At 40.7% G+C, this 20,203-nt stretch overlaps 1 protein-coding gene across 1 annotated transcript in view; it reads right to left on the bottom strand.

The window, feature by feature from the left end:
* Positions 1-217: 217 nt before the first annotated feature.
* The window catches only part of gfra3 (GDNF family receptor alpha 3), a 36,996-nt gene continuing 17,010 nt past the window's right edge, over positions 218-20,203 (bottom strand). Inside the window, exons 2-8 of the mRNA XM_063875981.1 lie at positions 19,836-20,132; positions 15,403-15,474; positions 14,259-14,613; positions 13,168-13,277; positions 10,944-11,078; positions 7,222-7,358; positions 218-1,511 (exon numbers count right to left, since the gene is read on the bottom strand). Coding sequence (XP_063732051.1) covers positions 1,293-1,511; positions 7,222-7,358; positions 10,944-11,078; positions 13,168-13,277; positions 14,259-14,613; positions 15,403-15,474; positions 19,836-20,132 — 1,325 coding nt within the window. The 3' untranslated portion in view covers positions 218-1,292. The remainder of the gene's footprint in view (positions 1,512-7,221; positions 7,359-10,943; positions 11,079-13,167; positions 13,278-14,258; positions 14,614-15,402; positions 15,475-19,835; positions 20,133-20,203) is intronic.

The raw sequence follows: 20,203 nt of genomic DNA, 5'->3' as shown, positions 1-20,203 counted from the left end.
TAATAACGTGATACTTATCTTGTTTAAACGTGAAAAAGATCTTGTTATAACAAGAAACTTTCACGTAATTACTTGATACTGAGCCTTATTTTTTTTTTTAGTGTGATAGCAATACACCACCGTACCTTAGCATGCTAAAACAGATATTTTTTAAGTTGCCATTATAAAATGTACCAAGCTTTTGATATTTTCTTTATTTGTTACAACATATCAGTAAGCCAATTATAAGGGTTTGGAGGATGTTTCTTTACATCCAGCAGTTTCATTATGTTGTCGGAAAAGTTGTAGCTAGTCAGCATGGGCTCGTTATTAAAAGTCAGGTGAAATAAGCAGTTACATTGACTTGATATATGAAATCAATTAATGAACAGTCAAATGAAACTAAAGACCCAAACAGTGTGAAACATCATAAAAGCAGTGTTTGTGTGATGCTAACAGCCCATAATGCTAACAATGGTTCGCAACATGCTTGCAGCCTAATGCAATTCATTAGCATGGTACAGTATTACAGTGAAGTGCAGGATGGAAAGAACAGGAAAGGCTGTTGAATTGACTGGGGATAATTCTCTTTCTCATATGACTAACGTTGCCTCCTCTGCTAACACTGTCGGCCAACAGATAAATGGAAAAGTAGCCTTCTTACTTTTTATCTATTTAGGTAAATATTTGTAGCCTCTTGATAAGGTAAAGCTGACGTTAACTCTGCGGGCTTAATGTAAATATTCTGTATTTGATATGTTGGGTGAGGGTTATGTTTTGTGCCAGTCATTTTTGGCAACAGTTTGAGGACACTTGTTTTTTTTCTGCAAATAGACGTCTATGCTATCAGAAATGTATTTTCACTACTGATGACTCAAATTCGGAGGCTGGCATTTTCTATTCAGCTGCCCTCAATATTTTTTCTTTTGCTAACACACCTTGGCCTGCTAATGTTTTTTGTTACTGACAACCGAGCTAGCCACTCAAATAAACTTCTTTTTTTACATTATGCTTATTGGTTGATGGCAGCATGTGAACACCAACCACAGATAGGTCTCTTGTGCTCACAGGACTTCAATACACCACGGCAGCTGCAGTCAGACCACGTTGAACAAAGTGCAATTTTCAAAAGAACAAAAAGAGAACAGAAGTGAGGAATCAAGAGGATGCTACTGACAGAATGAGAAGTCCATGTCTTCACTATGTTTCCTATCAATTTACAGCCATCAGTCCAGGGTTGTTGGAAGGTCCATCATATGTGAGCGTGTGCATGTACGTGTGTGTGTATATGTGTGTTCTCTATATCCTCTGTCCTACCCCCAACTGAGGGAGGAAGAAATGAGCAGGAGGAGCATTAGTACGGCGTTGGAGGTGCCAGTGGTGAGGGTTGCAGCCCCGCCTGTCCCGGTGGAGCCCAGGTTGGAGACGGTGGCCCTCTCTGAGTACTGTGGGATAACGTCAAACTGGCCACCTTCATCGCCCTCCTCCTCTTCTCTCTGTGTCAGTTCCTCCTCTTCCTCACGGTCCACCACCTGATGGAAAGAAGACATGTTAGATATCCCATTGTTGAATATTCACATTACTGCGGATAAATCAATAAAACTAAATAAATAAGAGAAATCATATTACATTATTTTGAACAGAATATGAAGGTTCAATTTGTCTTAAATTTTAACTTTAATGTGAAAAATAGAAGTACCTTAGGATGGGCACTTATTTGGGAAAGTAGTTTAAAGGGGGACATTGAAATTGAGTATTATTAAAATAAAAAGAAAGGGATAAAAATGCTAAAATGTCCGTAGAGCAAAGGTATCTCATCTTCCTGAGAACTAGCAAGCACAGATTTTACCTATTCATCATAAATTCTCAAAATGAACCACCATCTTCCTGTATAATTCTAACTAAATTGATTTGTGCAAACATTAATTACAGCTATGTAAAATTATAAATCAGATTTTTATATATTTTTAGTAATTTTTTCCGAGACAAATGAGGTCCTTTCTCGGATCAGTAAACAATTTGTCTTCCAAAGGGCATTTACACACTTTATCTCATTTGAATTTGAGGATTTTGTTTATATTTATTTCAGAGTGCCTTTTGTATAAAAATAAGTAATTTTAGAAATGTAATTATCACAATTTTTTAACTTAACCAAATCACTAAGAAGTCATCTAGCTTTAAGAAGCTATGGATTAAAGGTTTGTGTGGATGTTTGATCGAAGATCTGACATCACATCAGTCCATGTGTCAGCACTTTGATCAATCTGAGTCTTTATTTTAAACTTTAAAGCTCTTGATGAATATGATTCACTGCAGTGTTATGGCTGCTGAGTGTTGAGGAAGCCCAGCTGTTCAGCCCGAATGATATGCACCAACATCTGGAGGAGCCCAAGGCCCGTGGTACATTATTGTGCGCAGATTGTTCTTCTGCTGATAATAATACGGGATTCTATCATCTAAATGAGATATGATTCTGATACCTGCTGTTTCACGGTGTTCCACTTTATTTACCGACATTTTTTGACACATTTGAAACTTTCCATCATTTCGTCCAACAGTTGCAGAAGCTGTAAACCAGTCAGTTGTGTTTCTCTGCCTCAGGGTCCAGACACAGATAAGGGCTTCTCACTTTTGGAGAGTAATGTGAACTCACTCTTTGTGCTTCCAAACATTTAAAATGAACATAAAAACGGTTGAGCCCGACCAGCAGGGAGAGCACCTTCTTTTTAAACATTTCTCCACTCCACACAGCTATTTTAAATACTAAGAGTCTTGTGACCTTTCCTTTAATCTTTTTTCTTTTTCATGACAAGGGTTATGGGGGGCAGAGAAAGTTGATTGGAGTGAAGGGGACAGACTTGATTTATTTTCAGGACCAGCTCCTATCCTGGGACCATTTATGTGTACAAATACATGGTAGCTTCAGTTAAACACATACGTAACTCTGCCAATGAGAAAATTGCCAGGCTGCTGGTATTTAAAATCACATAAAAGTCCCACCTCAATTCAATGTAACATTTAAAACAAAGAGCATTCATCTGCGTTTCTAAATTTGATGTTTTTCTTCGCTGCCTGAGAGGATACTGAAACCTTTCAAATTCTAGAAAAATCACTTTAGAGGGAAAAGCCGAAGCCAAGACAAGCGGCAGAGTGACGGGCGGATGAGGAGATGTAGTGCAGGTGTGGATGGTTGTGGTGGTGGGGGTGTTTGGGGGTAGAAGGGAAAGCTTCAGGAGGAACAGAAAGAAAAGAGTGTATGATTAAAATAAGAAAGAGGACGGATGGAAGAAAGGACAGAAGAAGGTAAGAGGGGGATTTGGGGAAGGAAGAGAATGAGGGGGAGACATATGGGCTTGAATAAATTCATCCTAATGAAGCCTGACTGATGCTCTGCTTCCAACCAACACCTCATCTAATCCGCTCACTGGGAGAGAGACACAGAGAGGGAGCGAGGGAGTGAGCGGAGGAGGGTATCTCAGGGAGGGACAGAGCTAGAATCCCCTCTTGTCTGGCGGCCCAGATTATCTCTGGCACTGAGGCATGCTGGGAGCCAGGGAGCCACAGCCACGGCAGATTGTGGTCTGGCCAAGGGTACAGTGGCCAGGACCGCAATTGGATTGGACCACATTTAACGGTCAGTGTTGGACAAGGGCAGCCAGGAGCCAGGGAGCTCTCAGAACATATGTGTTCACAGAATACTCCTGCATGGCTGTTTTTGCTGCGAGCCCTGGCAAGAATCAAATAACAAAACCTCAGGGCCAAAACCTGACTGTGACGCCTGATTGGTTGGGACAAGATAGTCTGAATGACAGTTTGAACATTTGTTTGTTAACAGCTGAGGTTTGACACTGATGCCCTCATCAGCTAAGCACAAAATACCAGGAATATGTGTGAGTCGGAGGATCACGTGTTTGATACTGGAACATTTCACACCTAAACTGGCTCATTAAAAATGCTCTTCATGTGTTAAAAAACAACATCCTGAAGTTTTCAGACTTTGAGGCAAGCCTGCAAATTCCTTCTCTCCTTTGTGCACTGCTAAACATGACACACTCTGAGTTCCATGTACTATAAACTTCATTAGATGCTCTCACTACTCCTTTATTGATGATGTTTGCAGTATACATTTTTAAAAGGCACGTGGTACATCCATCCCACTACACATTACTTGCAAACCGCAGTGCAACTAAATAGCCCAATAAACAAAAACAACATATTGACTCTCATACACCAATGCAAACCATTATTGAATCATTATCAAATATTTTCGTAGCTGAACTCCAAAGCATTCACTCATGTGCTTCTGATCCACACTTTGATTACAAATAGGAGAATCAAAGGTTACCTTAATAAAAAATAAATAAATTAAGGAACCCAGAGAACACCACATAGACACAATTTTGTAGGCCTCCAGAAAACTACTTCAACTTGCTCAGCCTCCTCATCACCACATACCTCACTACTGGTCCGTCACACCTGCTCTGGGAAAACGGTCACAATGATCCATGAACCAGGCAAAGATTGAAAACATCATACAAGCTACAGACCCACCTGCAACATTCTTAAACACTTTCAACGCACGTCACTGCAAACTACAAACAAAGAACACGGTACTCTGGGTCAATCTGGCTTCTTTTGAAAACATGTGGCAGGTTACTACATGAAAAATAAAGCTCCAAAGACAACTTCCTATCAACGATATCAAGCTTCTTTCCCAACCATAGGAGAGAAATCAAGGTTTCCACCTCCCTTTACACCCGTATCACTCCCAAAGCTGATGTCCCTAAAGGTGCAGTCCTTGGTCCCCTCTCTTTTCCCTTTTAGATTTCTTACTTCTTCCATCCAACCACTTCACCTCAACTCACTCCAAACTACTTACACTGGCTGCTAAAAAGCTGCAAATATGCATCACAACATAGAAACCTGGTCCAAAACTAGGCTAATTCGATTCCCAGGAAACAACAAGCTTAAAGCAACAATCCACCTCACCCTCACCCTGAGCAGAGATACAAAGCTTTTAACTCAGTCTCAGAAACCACTTTGAAGCACTTTGCAGATCAGCTGTCTCTGTATCTATCCATCATCATCCCAATCCCCAAATGATCAAGGATCACTGGATTTAAGGACTTCAAACCCGTGCCCTGACTTCTGTAGCACTGACCCACTCACAGACTCCCTGATACTCGTCAACAGGTCTGTAGAATTGTTTCTTCAAGTTTTTGAGGTGAAACAGTCCCGGGGGGTTCTCACCCTCTGGGATGAGGACACCGATGTACTTGAAGCGGTCACCTCTGAGACTCAAAGAACAATGATGTTACAGAGTGAGTAGTTCCCTCCCTGCTTCTTGCCAAAGTAAACTTAGTCCTTCTTAGTCTTGCTGACAGTCAGGAGTGGATTATGGTCCTTACAAAACGAGGTCAGACCCTTTTCTTTAGGTAGTTATTAAAATTAGGATTAAAGAGGTTTCTTCGTCCACTGTCATCCCCTGGAGTCAGTCTGAGGTCAAAGCTCCACATGCACAGTGAACCGTTTAATCCCACTTGCTTAACATTTGTGACGAGCATAGAGGGAACTATAGATTTGAGCTGTAGTCAATGGAAAGCAATGTTTTATGGCCTCTTCCACTGATCTGTTGGGAGGGGAGGCGTACTGTAGTGTTCCAGTGTGCTGGTTATGGAGGAGCAGATGTAATCATGTCCAGCTGTTCAAAACACTTCATCTCTAAAGATGAAGTGAAAGTCATTCAGAAAGGCTGGTCTGAATTTCTTTGGCTCCAAGAATGATGCACATAGGTATGACGGACTGACCGGTGACAGGTTGAATACTGTTGTTTATCTTTGTTCATCCTAAATCATTGTTATATTTATTTCACATATACCAACAACCAAAGAAACTCATACTTTGTAACCTAATGTCAGATATGAGATTCCGAAGCAGGAAGGAGAATCACTTTATATTACTTACAACGCTATCTCACATCTGTATTTAGTTCTGAATAACTTGAACTGTTATATACCATCAACAGCTTCTCATCACACACACTCTACAGAATATTTGAAAGCTTGCCAAAGTGCTCTGATAACTCCTGCCCCAGAGCGGCTCTTTTTATCCTTCAATCGAATGCTGACTCACTGCTGTTGTACGACCACCACTGAGAGGTTTGATCTTCTCATGAGGACGACAACCATCAATGACATACCATTTCAGTTGTTTCTATTTGCATAGGCTGTGTGGTATTACATTGCTTTTTACCAACTGCAACAGAATTTCTGATATTGTTTTTAGCCTTTGAGCAAAATGGGCTCCTGTAGAATCAAACTGTAACTTTAGGCCCCTGACCCTGTTTGGTGTCATGAAACCTTTCGAGTGTGTTTGTAAGCTGAGATCAAATTTGGCAGAGGTGAGTAAGGGAGCAAAAAAAGGGGGACAGGATATGTGGAAGACCCTGGCCAGATTTGGCTGTAGTGTCCTTCCCTGGATATTTATTTACGACCAATACTTACAGATAACAATAACATTAATTCTGTCGATTTCCAAGGCCAAATTTCCTTTGTGTTTTCCCTTTTGATAATGTATAAATGATGTGCAAATCTGTTTTTCAAAATATTACTATATACAGTATCATAAGGTTAAGTAAACAGACTCAGAATATATGTGATACATACATTTCTTGCATACATTACATTTGAAAGATGTGGCAAGTTATTAAAGAATATCTGCAAAGACCATCTTGTGTCTATCTCTTAGTTAGACAACACAACTACTATAATAATCTGTAAATAACTGTGCAACAAACTGTACGTTTTCCCTTTGACTACTGTTAGCTGGCTGCTATCACACTACTTTATACATGCTACACTTATTTTTTAAGAAAAATGCAGTTACTGGCTGTTTTTGTTGTCCACCTGGATGTGTATTTTTGTAATGTGTCATTTCTGTTTTGATCTTAAATATTTTTTGCAAGCCTCTTAATAATTTTGTTTGCTATTTTTGGCTCTCAGTTTTGCTGTAACAATGTTAATATCCCCTCTGTGGGACGGATAAAGCTATTCTGATTCTCTCACAAAACGAAACTGTGAAATAATAAAACGAATAAACAGCCTCAGCCATGGAGATAAAACAAATACAAAAATATATAACCTGCTGTGTGTGGCAGTGACAAGATGAGCTCAGACCAAAGATAATAGAAAAGGCCTCGAGACAAAAGCCTGAAAGGTAATTTGAAAAGTGAAGTGTACTCACGATGTTGTTGTGTTCAGGCAGGTGGTTGTTGTTCAGCAGCTCATCCTCCTGAACCAGCGGGGAGGGCCGGGGAGCTGGAGGGGGGGTGAAGTCTGCAGGCAGGGAGCCCGGGCTCCCCATCCAACTGATAGAGTTACCTGCATGGAAAGACAGCCCATTACTGTCTCTGTGTGTGTGTGTGTGTGTGTGTGTGTGTGTGTGTGTGTGTGTGTGTGTGTGTGTGTGTGTGTGTGTGTGTGTGTGTGTGTGTGTGTGTGTGTGTGTGTGTGTGTGTGCGCTGGACTGTGTGCTGCACATTGCATCTGAATGGGCGTGGACCTACATATCTATTTGTCAGTTTTATTGTTTGAGCTGTCGGCAGCTTGATAAATCACTGAGCTTTATGGGAAGTGCATCGACGCATCGATCTTGACTTTAGTGTTTGGACATACAGGCTCGGTGTGTATCGACAGGCTTATTGACAGCTGCTGTGATTGACTGACAGCTCTCCCCTCTGGCTCGTCTCCTCACACCTCCTGAGCCTAAAGCTGCAGATACACACTGACACACTCTCACGAATGCTAAGGCTGTGGCATGTAGTGGACGTATGAAGGTAGCGGTGGGTTCGTGCTGTGACCACCGCCGCAGGAACCAGCTACCAAGACAGATTTAGCAGACATCGTGTCAGAGTTTTTTCATTTATTCCCTTTGAGTTGATCCTCGGAGTATCTTTGATGGTGACACATTAATTCTGTTTTCATAGTTCTCAGATATATTATGGATAGCAATTTTGTTGATAAATATTTTAAATGTGACTATGACTAAGCCTCAAAAGGTTTGTGCTTTGCGGTGAAAGCAGCTGAAACCTCACACTGTTCATCATGGGACAGATGCCATGAAACCATGGCATTTCTGGTTCAGAAATAATGCTGGATGTGGTTTGGCGTTTAGCTGAGTTTCTCCAGGTAGAAAACTCTCTACAGAGGCGAGATCATGACGCTTCAAAGGGGCGTGGCCAGCAGCAGCTCCAAAGGGGTGTGGCCAGCAGCAGCTAGTTCATTTAAAGCTACAGTCACAGAATCAGCACTTCAGGAACAGGGCTGAAATAGAGGGGATGAGGCATAGTACAATGGGGGATCTGTTTGGTATTTTGAGCAAAACACTTCAGAATCAGTGTTTAGATATGGCCCTACGATATATTGTTCAAATATAGCATAATAGGAGACCATTAAATGGTTTTAAACGCAAATATCGTTAACAGCATAAAAAAGAGTATTGTTTGAGATTTAAGAAATTATTCTTTTTTTTTTTTTTCCAAGATTGAGATATGAAATTGTTCCTTATGGAGTCAGGATTTGCTTAGTTTAGCTGAGCATAAAGACTCTCACTAGGGGAAGACAGCTCCCTGGCTCTGTCTGAAGTTCTTTTAGAGGTTTGGGTCTCCATACAGACACTAGTTCACAACATGGCAACCTCACTGTGATAGCAAGCTGCTCAATGTCAGGGTGCCAAACTATTTGGCTCACAATAGTTCCAGCACATATGTCCCTTCAAAATTACAAATTGGTATATTAGCATGTCTGTTTATGTACTGATTAAACAAGCAAGATAGACAATGTGAGAGTATTTAAAGGAGGAGTATTTTTTAACCTTGCACAGACCCTGGTTAGCTCACAACCCCTTTCCTTTTCAGTGTTCATGCTACACAATGCTTACCATTTTTGCCTCCGTGCTAACCACACTCAAAAACAAACATCATGCACCTTTAACAGCAAAATATCAACAACCAGGTTTCCTCTCCTGAAAAGTGACATAGCCCAAGTACTTCAATAATGTATTGTAATCTAAAATTAAGAAAGGTGAAATTGTGCTTTAATAGTAAATACTCTCAAAATGTGCAACTATCACGGTACACCCTGTTGGTCTGAGTTTCCAGTGGGCTCTGGGGTACTAGTGGCCCCTGAAGACCCTGGGCAGCTGGTAAGACAGCCCTTGTTACAAGGTCCAATTGGCCACCCACATATCAGAGATGGAAATTAACTTTTTTGCCCACCGGTGACTGTGGCTGGTGGATTCTAAAATGCACCAGCCACTCAACTTTTTTACCAGCCACATTTTATACGTAATATATATATGCGTTAATGTTTACAATATAATAGGGTATATCATTTATTTCCAACCAGTAGGCCTACCAACTAGTTTTTCATCAGAATTGATTATACAATAAGTAGGTGCTACCAAGGAACTGAGTTGCAAATGTTACAGTCTTACTGCATATGATATGATAAACAATACACAAGTATCTGCCATGTTAACTAATGTTTATTCTGGGAAACATTGTGCCACTAAACTTCATACATTTACCTATTTCCTCAGGAAAAGGTTAACACTTTTCAGTCACAGACAACACAAGCACAAGCCACTTGCAACCATTACAAATACAAACCATAGGCATAGACAGTGCAACAAACTATTCAAGATCCAAGATGCTTCATAGAAAAGGATGATCTCCAAAACATCAGCGAGAAAACTTTTAGAGAAGTCACCACAGTTCAGCATGTTAAATCCTGAGTCCACACAACAGTACAGAACAATTCTGTCAACCTCAATGTCCCAGTTCCAAATGTTACATATCTAGCTATTTTCAGGACGTGAATATCACATTTAGATGACTCGTGGTCCTTCACGGCTTCCAATTTCAGGTTTCTTGTCCCCACGATGAAGTTGTTTGACCTGTGAGTGTCCGATGCGTACTGACGACAGGCTGAGCAGTAAATGGTCTGTCTCGTTTCTTCGTACACTAGCCTGTCGCGATCTGTTGTTCACCATCTCTCGTTAAAAAAGCGCTTAGCCTTTTTTTCGGTGGTAGGTCTACTATCCCCCCCCCCCCCCCCCCCCCCCCTCCTGTACACTCTCCTCGGCGGGTCTTTTCACCCTGGTGATGTAACGTCACATTTTTGGTTTAAACTAGCAGCTGTGATGGCCGCAGGTTTAGGTAGCCTCCTGCAACATTATTTATCTCTCCGCAACAAATAGTTCCACTTTGATCAGCCTACTTTGATTTAAGCGCGGAGTCATAATTGTGGATAAGGACTCGGGAGTCTAATTCTCACGCCACTTCGGCCCAATCAGAAGCACACCATTTGACCGGATCTGACTGTAGGGTTGTGGAAAGCGCAGCTGTCATGCGTATGACCCATGTATGATAGGCAAATTCGATGGGATATGACTGAAAAGTATTACCCGCCACAGTGGCTGGTAAAGTGACACAATATACCCGCCAGCATACAAATGCACCCGCATATGGCATGTGGCGGGTGCTAATTTACATATTTATGCTAACGATTCAGGCCTGAGGATTTTTATTGGTCCACATGGATTACTAGCAACAGGAAGTTAGCCTTATGTGACAAACATAATCACTGTTCATGTAAATGATCTTGTGAAATGTACACATCATATAAAAAAACATAATGTTCTGCTGGACATAGATCAGGCTTTGTTAAACCGGAGTGATATTAACTGAAAATACTAAAGCTGAGCCAATAAATTCAGTTTAAAGGTTCCAGTAATACACTTAAGAAATCAAAGTGATCCGATCAGTCACTGTCACAGCACAGACCCAAAACATGTGAGAGGAGCAGTATGTGTGTGTACAGAGTGTGTGTGTGTGTGTGTGTGTGTGTGTGTGTGTGTGTGTGTGTGTGTGTGTGTGTGTGTGTGTGTGTGTAATGTAAACTCACGCAGGCAGGGGTTGTGTGTGAAAATGCGTTGCAGCCTCAGACAGTCCTGCCACTGGTTGCCGCTGCCCTCACAGTTACACCACAGAGACACTTCTGCAGAGCTGTTGCTGATGTAGTTGGGAGTCATGACGGTACCTATAGGTGAGAGGGACCAAAGACAGACACTGTTAGCTTTGGACAAGTAAAGAACGGACATATTGTACTTTATTGCAACAAAAAAATACAAAATTAGCACTGCAACAGACGAAAACACAGTTGCAGACACAATTTAAGTGAAATTTAGGCCAAATATAAGGAGGCCTCAAAGGCTTTGACACTGCATTTTGATTTAAGGAATTTGTGAGGAAATTAGCCATTTTGCTTTACGGCGAGACACAGAAGAAGAATACTGTTATTTTAGTTCAAACAAAGTTGAATCCTTGATGAAACATAATGTAGACGACGTGACTTTTAGGGGAATAAAAGGCTTTTCTTGACCCTAAGAAGCTCAATTCTATCTAGTTAACTTTTAGAGTCAGAAAGTTTTGACAATATGTTGTAGCCTAGATGAAGGTAAGGTAGTGAACACCATAGCTGATTGCTACACACACAACAACAGAAACAGTGAACTTTAACGTCAAACTGTTCAACATTTTGAGAAATACATTGCTTCTGAGGACAAGATGGGAAAATATCTCCACTCTCATGTTTGCATTTTCCTAGCCAAATTTAAGCTTGGTCGATTAGCCTAGCTCAGCAATAACACTCAAAACAAGGAGAAACTGTTAGCTTTGTTAGCTCTGTCAGAGTTTCTTCCTCTTCATTTCAGTACATCTCTTCATGTTGGACCATATGTGCTGATGCTATAGGCTTATGGTGTCAGCTTCCATTTATTGGAGTTTACAAATGACAAAAAAAAAGTTGGAATAGAACTGAAAGAATACTAGATAGAATTAGTAAGATATTCTTAATACAGTTCAAACACTGCATGTGGTGCTTTGCCCCACATTGAAGCGTCCATGACCAAGCTACTGATGGCATGTGAGTGTGTGTTAATGGTTCTCCTGATGAGAAGGATGCACGTTTTATGGAAGTCTCTGTATGAATGTGTGCGTGCGTGTGTGTGTGTTTGTAAATGCTGGCTTGTGTTGTTAAAGCACTTTGAGTGGCCTCTAGAAAACTAGAAAAAGCGCTTTATAAATGCCTTGCATTTGCCAGCACTGCTGTTGTTTCTAGGGTGCGTGCTTGTGTGTGTGAGCAAGCATATGTGGGGCATTATGTGTGAGAAAAGATGGAAATTGGCCCACAGTCTGCTGGTGACTCAATGTCTGAATCAAATGCTTCACTATGGGCTTATAATGACTATTATGTCTTGAAAATTAAACTGCAGTCATGAATGTAGTTGTTTACGCATTATCTTATGCAAATGAAGCGTGGCTGATGTAAATGCCGGACAGGGCAATAGTTGAGTCATCAATTTGCCTCGTGGACTGCCTTTAAAAAATCCTAACTTAATGTGGCCTTGATGACAGAATGAATAAAAATAATTTGTGATCACAATTCTGTTCTGTCTTTGTCTTCTGAGCCTCAAATCCAATTTCCTTCGTCTGATATCTACTTATATGTGTACTTTATACTTGGTAGATTTACGCTGTGACCTACTAGGGCCAAATTCTTTATCTATGATAATATAAATATTTGGCCCTCAATTTGAAAACAAAACAAGGAGAATTTGGAATTAGTAATTTGATTATTTTAGCAAAAAATGTCATCCACACCCAGCTTTGTTCCGTATTTAATGCTTTTTTTAATGACAGGGAATTATACAAAAAGTTCCATTGAATGTTGCCACTTGTTTTTAACAATTTCTACATACCTTAATTCCTGATTGAACACCGGTGTTTTGTGTTTTTTATTTTTCTTCCTTTAAAAATATCTGTTTTCTGTTCATAATACCCTCAGTGAGAATGAACTTGAACCCTGATGTGATCTTCCTTTTTTCTGATGTGTTTAAAAATAATAGTTCAATAAAGCTGAAAAAACTAAAAAAAACCTATCAGTGCCAAACTGTCCAAATAAAAGCCTCTTAAATTTCAAACAATTCTGTATTGAAAATAAAACGTCATACAGACAAGACATCCTCTCTTACAGGTTGTGTTCTGGTGGAGGTAAAATGTAGCTTTCCATTTCATGTAATTCTCATCAATAATCCTTTCCCAGCTTCTATCCCCCCCCCCCCCCATACCGATGAGTCCGGCGTACGCTCGGAGGCACAGTCCCGCTGAGTCTTTGAGACAGCCGCTTGCCGTCAGAGGAGATGGCTGGCAGTTATTGAGGAAATCAGCCAGTCTGGACCTGGCAACCACACAAACAACAACTCAGCATCAAACACAAGCAGTGGCAGGATGTTTGGAAGTGTATGTTAGGGCGTGCATGGAAATATGGGTTGAATAGATGTAGGGTTTTCAATCCAATACCATTGTTCTCGTACGCATTTTACTACGCATATATTTGGAGTTTTCCCTGTCTTTTCTTCATTTTGCTCTGTTCTTTCAATCTTTCACGTTTACATAAGACTAAGGGATTCATATGCACTTTAAGATTAAATACCAACCTTCTGATGTACTGGTTTCAAATGTGTATCCACTGTATCAGTGCTTTCCCCATACATTACACATTACAGCATGTATGGCTCAATAACAGAGAACTGGTACATTGAAGTAAGTGTAAATGTATTCCTCCTCCTCCTCCTCCTCCTCCTCCTCCTCCTCCTCCTCCTCCTCCTCCTCATCATCATCATCATCATCATCGTGATCGTCATCAAGACTACATACAGAGAACAAAAGCAAACTAGAACAAAAGGTTTTACACATGTTAACTCGGAGGAATTTTGGCACACGAGTTGGTGTGACCAAAAGTTTAAAAACTCTAATCTCAGAATAAAAAAAAAAGTCAGAATTCTTAGATTTTCCCAAACTAAACTCAGAAAAAAAAATAGACATATATATATATATATATATATATATATGTCTATTCTGACTTTATTTCTGAATTCAGACTTTTTTTCTCAGAATTTTTAATTTAATCTCAAATTTCAGACTTTAATGTAAGAATTCCGAGAATAAAGTCAGAACTCACATTTCTTAACTTTTTATCTTTTGGTTACATCCTAAAATTATTTTGTCATGTGGCCCCAATAATCTTCCGTATATATCTTTGGTATTAGCACGGCAAAATAATATGTAATCAAACTTGTAATCTAATAACCTTTTTCATATTGTAATTACAACCAGCCTCATCCATACATCTATACACTGTCTGAGCGTCATGTCTGACCTGCAGAGGTCGTCTCGGCGGCAGAAGCTCTGCTGGTGGAGGCAGTTGGGTTGCAGCCCGTCCATGTCCTGGTACGAGCAGGAGGGTACGATGGTCTTCCTCCTCCTCTCCCCACACAGTGTGTTGGTGCAGGGGCAGAACAGCACCCCCAGGCTGTACTCCTCAGGCACCCGCTCCAGGAAGCGGCGCAGGGCCCGGTGGCACTTGTGCTGGTTGCACCGACTGGTCAATGGAACCCGTTTGGTGCAGGCCAGGACGTACTCTGACCGCAGGGCGCCACACTTCTCGTACAGGCCGCAGTCCTGTGCTGCCTTCAGGCACTGGTTCTCACCATCCAGCTGCATGTAGGAGGAGGCTGGGGGAGGGGTAAAGTCGAAATAAGCAAAACAAAAAACCCCTGTGTGTGCAGTTGTAAAGAGGGAATGAGAATGCATAGCCTCATACAATAATCGTTCAAAAAGTATATTGATTAGTTTTGTGTTTTACTAGCAGAGTGCCGTCTTTGCACTCTCACACTGTAAAGGCTCAGAATTCTAAAACTTTATTGGTTCGATTTTTACATTCTGGGAGAAGGGAGGCCTGTGAAACTGAGTATGCTGTAACGTTTTATATTACTTTAAAACATCTAGCAGGCATTGATAAAGGCAAGTAAACTAGTGGTTTTAAGCTATGTTTACTTTATGCAATGTGGTTCCAACTAAAAACTAAAGAGAGAAATCAATTTCTTTCTTGCCCTGGTGCTCGAAGTAAAAATGGTTGGTTTTCAACTTAAACAAGTTTAGAGGCAATTAACTCACAAACTTTGAAGCAGATTGAAATAAAATAAGTAAAATAAAGAGGAATAAACTATAGAACGTTATTGGCTCTATACTTTGGTGTTTTACAGCTGCTGTAACATAAACATTTCCCAATTTGGGATAAATAAAGTTTATCTTATCTTATCTTACTGACTAACAGGCCACAGGGGAGGAGACCGCTGGCTAGTGTTAGCTCTCTTACTGATGCACATATTACACTAGCACTCCGGATGTGCTTCTATGTGTGTGTGTGTGTGTGTGTGTGTGTGTGTGTGTGTGTGTGTGTGTGTGTGTGTGTGTGTGTGTGTGTGTGTGTGTGTGTGTGTGTGTGTGTGTCAGAGTTTTACCTGCCACTAAGGACGCCATGTGAGAATCCATCATTGTGTCGTCATAGGGAGACATTTCCAACTCATCCTCACCTGGAGAAAAGGAGAACACAAACATTGGCAAGCAATTGGTCACTAACTATGTGAACACAAGTAGCTTTTGAAAGAAAATGTGAGTGACCAACACAAAGATATAAAGAAAAACACCAATAAAAGTCAAAACAACCTCCGTCATATGTGCTGGAAAGAGGTCATGAATTGATTTTAAATGATGGATAAAACCAAAAGCTAAGGAAAGCTAAGCTGATTCATCAACAGAAAAGTTGAAAGTTTATTTCTTATTGATGAATCAGAAGGGCCTCAGCATCGGACAAAATATAAATCAGCATTAGGCATATTACGAAAGCCTGAATTCTTAAGGAAATGTATCCGATCTAATATAAGGTATCCTGTTGGATTTCTGTTAAGAATTTCAAAGGCCAAAAGAAAATCTTTGATGATAACTGTTTGACACAGGAAGGTTTTAATTGCAACATGTTCTTTCCAGATAACAAAGTGATACTGGCTGGTTATGGGATGACACAAAGAGTAATGATAGCATTTTATGGACGTGCGAGTAAGCAATGACCCACAGAAGAGGAACCGTAGATGGTAAAACAGGAAGAGTTACGAGAGTGGTGTAAAATCCTCATATCCTCGGTTCATGCGTGTAAACATGAGTCATCTGCAATATCAACATGTACAGAATGTTGAAATCCCCCAACACTGTAATGATAGATAACATGAAACCAGGCTGAGCTGACGTTAGCATCATGCAGCTCCGTGTGAAAGATTCCGTGCTGTCGTCTGTTCCATGACTAAATTAAGTTGTCAGTGTATTTTGTGACGTTCACTGCATTGCTTTCACATTTACTTCACAAAATCTAATTAGAAGAACAAAAGCCTCTCCTGCGGTGCAGAGGGGTCTCTGAAGTAACAATACCCTTTGCAAACGCTAAAATGTTAGCTTCCTTACATTCCTGTTTGAGTCTCTAGTGATTGTGACTCATCCTGTGGCACCATATGTTGTGAAAATTCATCCAAAATGTGTTAAGATGAAGGATGAAGGGATCACCAAAGACATTAGGATTCATCCTCTGTGGTCCAAGAATATCTGCACTAAACTACATTGTAGCTCAAAACAGCCCAATTTAAAGTCACTGGAGATAGTGAGTTGTTTTACCATATCACGGTGCTGTGTTTGGTATCTGTGCGGATGGTATTTAATTAAACCTTCAAACATTTTGTAAAACTACTTATTTTCCGAGAATGAAGATCAAGATCAAGATCAATGAGAGTTGCATCAATCTATTCATCTCACTCAATATAATCTTTGTTTAAAGTAAAATAGGATTTACTTTATATCCAAGCATCACATAAAAACTATTTACAGCAATATGTTAAGTCTGCCACCTGCTATAAATAATGAGGGGGACGTTTTTCACTTCTACTGGATCATACAATCTAAAAAACCTCTGCTATCCATCTATACAGTAGGCAAGAATAAGCAGAATTCGACCAAACTGGTCAAAATAACACTTTTACGATTAGAATTAGGTATAGAAAGGAATATGGTGTCTGCCTACATCAGCTAGCCATGATTTTACTGTGCCACAAACCAGGCGCTGCACATAAATTGTACAATGTGTTAGATTGTTTACTGGGCTAAATCCAAAGAGGCAGAAACAATACAATGATTGCGCATCTTCTACTTGTCCTCCCGGTCACCAGGGGACCAAACCGCTGTGAAAGTTACGGGTCTGCAATTGGCGGCTTCTGTCAGCAACTGCAAAAACTCAAATTAGCCGTCAGAAACCTGAGCTACAGAGAGTCTCTTCCGGCCGGTGGAGAGCTGGTCTGACTCATCTAACAGGAGCAATATAAAGTTTGCTGATCCCCTAGGCTGGGGTTTGTGCTGGCTGAATTCTAGCTGACTTACTGAAGGCACTCGCAGCAAAGCTGCTCCTGGCAGTAGGAAATTGACATAAACATTTGAGTGGTCTAACAAAATAAATGTTCACATATAAAACAAACCAATGATGCAGAATTTTCAAAAAATGTTATCCCCTCCTGTTGGACTGAGGTCAGACACCACAGTGACTCACTATTGCCTCTAGAAGTGGTGTTACAGGACAGGGCAAGATGGGGCTAGTCGGCTAGGATGCTAATTTCAGGAGATATCTCTGAAACACAACACATAAACATCTCTGAAAGTCTTACATTTTTGCCATGAAACATTACCTTTAAATCCATGTGGCCAACATGAGGATAAGGTAGGGAAAGATAGGTAAACAAACCCAAAGTCACCCTTGGCTCATGTTACTGAAGACAGCTTAAGAACCAATGTGAAACCCTTTAGCAGAGCCTTGATGGACTAGTGGACAGGCTGTATGCTGAGAATTATTCCAACACACTCAAAAGTTCAAACTCAATCAAGAATGTAATAGCATGTAAAGTGTTTATGTATGTAAATCCTATTCTAGGCTATATATTTATGGTAATGACACGCTAGAGCAGCCTAGCAGCGTTAGGAACTGAAGAGTGTGTAATTACACTAATGCTCCACTGACTAACAGGCCACAGGGGAGGAGTCCGCTGGCTAGTGTTAGCTCTCATACTGATGCACATATTACACCAGCACTCCGGATGTGCTTCTGTGTGTGTGTGTGTGTGTGTGTGTGTGTGTGTGTGTGTGTGTGTGTGTGTGTGTGTGTGTGTGTGTGTGTGTGTGTGTGTTTGTGTGTGTGTGTGTGTGTGTGTGTGTGTGTGTGTGTGTGTGTGTGTGTGTGTGTGTGTGTGTGTGTGTGTGTGTGTGTGTGTGTGTGTGTGTGTGTGTGTGTGTGTGTGTGTGTGCGTGTGTGTGTGCGTGTGTGTGTGTGTTCTCAGAGTGAGGTCTTTTTTACTGTAGTTCTACATCAGGCTGGTTTTGGATTATTGCTTCGTCTATCGTAAAAGTAGAAGTGAACCAGTTTTGCTCAGAGGTGTTCAGTTAAAGGTTATGTTATAAACGTCTCCAACCTCTAGAAATTATTACATAACTGTCAATGTGTTTTTAAGGCATCACACTATACTGCCAATTCTGTGCGGCTAGAGCCAACAGATTGGTTTTCCAGTCTATTCCAGGATGTTCCTCTGGGTGTCTCTATTTGTGTCAATTGCTGCAAACCAGGTTGATCTCAGATGTTTCACCTTAAACACGTGCAAATTGATTTCTATAATGTGCATGAAGCGTGTAGTGTGGCTGATTTATTTTAATTGATGGGAGACAAACTTTAAATATGTTACAGATGTCAAGGATTAAGCTGGAATCGGTGATGTGTGAGGTGACCTCCTCTCCTACCATTCCATTTGTGAAGTACATATATAAATGAATCTTTTCTTCTTGGTTTTTCACAAGTAAATAATACACAATTACAGAAACCTGCCAGAAAGAGCACTGCATAAAGTTGTATTTGTTTGTGCGCCTATGGGAAACCTTTCCTGAGTGTTTAATGTGTTTGGAATTTGGTGGAAAGCTTCAATATTAGTAAAAAAAAAAAACGTTTCATAATGTTATACTGGTTTGTCATGACTGAACTACTACATGACAACCTGACTAAAAAGAAGAAGCAATATCAGTAGTAGTATCATACATTTCTATGAATTCAGTTACAATTTAGAGACCTAAAAATATAAGGAAATGTTTTAATGGTTCTGCCAACAGTGTGTCAGTGTGCCTTGGCACAGCGTGTAATGAAAGAGCCACATTTCTGTTTGTTTAGAATCAATCCACACACTTTGACCTTCTGCCATCAATGCTCAGTGGATCACCGAATGTAGATTAATGCACTCCTAAAAATAGTCCCTCAAAAATGCACAATTTATATATCTTTTTGAATAGCGTTTGCTGCTGAGAGGCATAGGAAGTAGAGGATTGTGTGATAAGGTAACACGTTTTTGGTGCAGGTGCTTTTTGGTTATTAGGAAAAAAAGATTATATCCAGCTACATAACCATTTTTTGCTGGTAAAACATTATTTTAATAATTCCAATTTTCCCTTTTTTTAGCCATGGATGAGTACTGATTTTTTAATTTTTTTTATTTATATAAGTCACTTTTGCTGTAACTCTGTAAATGTCCCCGCTGTGTGACTGATAAAGTAATTCTGATTCTGATTTTGATTCTGATAAAGCGCCTATGAACTTTTCACCTTTGATTAAAGAAATGTTTGGTTCCAAGCAGCTTGAAACCCTGTGATAAGCTGGTGACCTTTCCAGAGTGTACCTCACCTCTCACCAAGTCCATTGTTGGTTAGGTTTTGCCCCCCATGAATTTGCACTTGATAATGAGGTAGATGTCCATAAAGGGAGACCCAGCTTTACATATGCCCCTAAAAAGTGTATCTCACAGCCCACCCCAGCAGCAGCCCTACTGACCTGGCATCAGACGGACCCTCCAGTAGATGCGCAGACACTGCTCCTCCTTGCGGAATCCACGCTGGCACTTGCAGGCCAGGAGAGCCGGGTGTTTAGCCAGCAGAGCGTCCTGTCCCTCCAGACACTCTGCAGCCACCTGCTCTCCGAGAGGGGACACCGCAGCCTCGGCTGCACAGAGCTCCAACCCACGGTACAACGCCTCACACTGGGGTTCAGCTGAGCACACTTTGTGAGCTTCAACACAGTCAGTCGGTGGGGGAAGGAAGGGGAAGATGGTTGCCAAGGATGGCAACACACCTAGGAGAAGGAAGAAGGAGATAAGTATTAAAAGAGTAAGAGGGTAGACATGTCTAACCGAGAGTCAAGGC

This window comes from Eleginops maclovinus, chromosome 23 (assembly GCF_036324505.1).
Source record: "Eleginops maclovinus isolate JMC-PN-2008 ecotype Puerto Natales chromosome 23, JC_Emac_rtc_rv5, whole genome shotgun sequence".
NCBI classification, from domain to species: domain Eukaryota; kingdom Metazoa; phylum Chordata; class Actinopteri; order Perciformes; family Eleginopidae; genus Eleginops; species Eleginops maclovinus.
The sequence above is the reverse complement of the archived record's forward strand: the minus strand, read 5'-3'. Positions and strand labels throughout refer to the sequence as shown.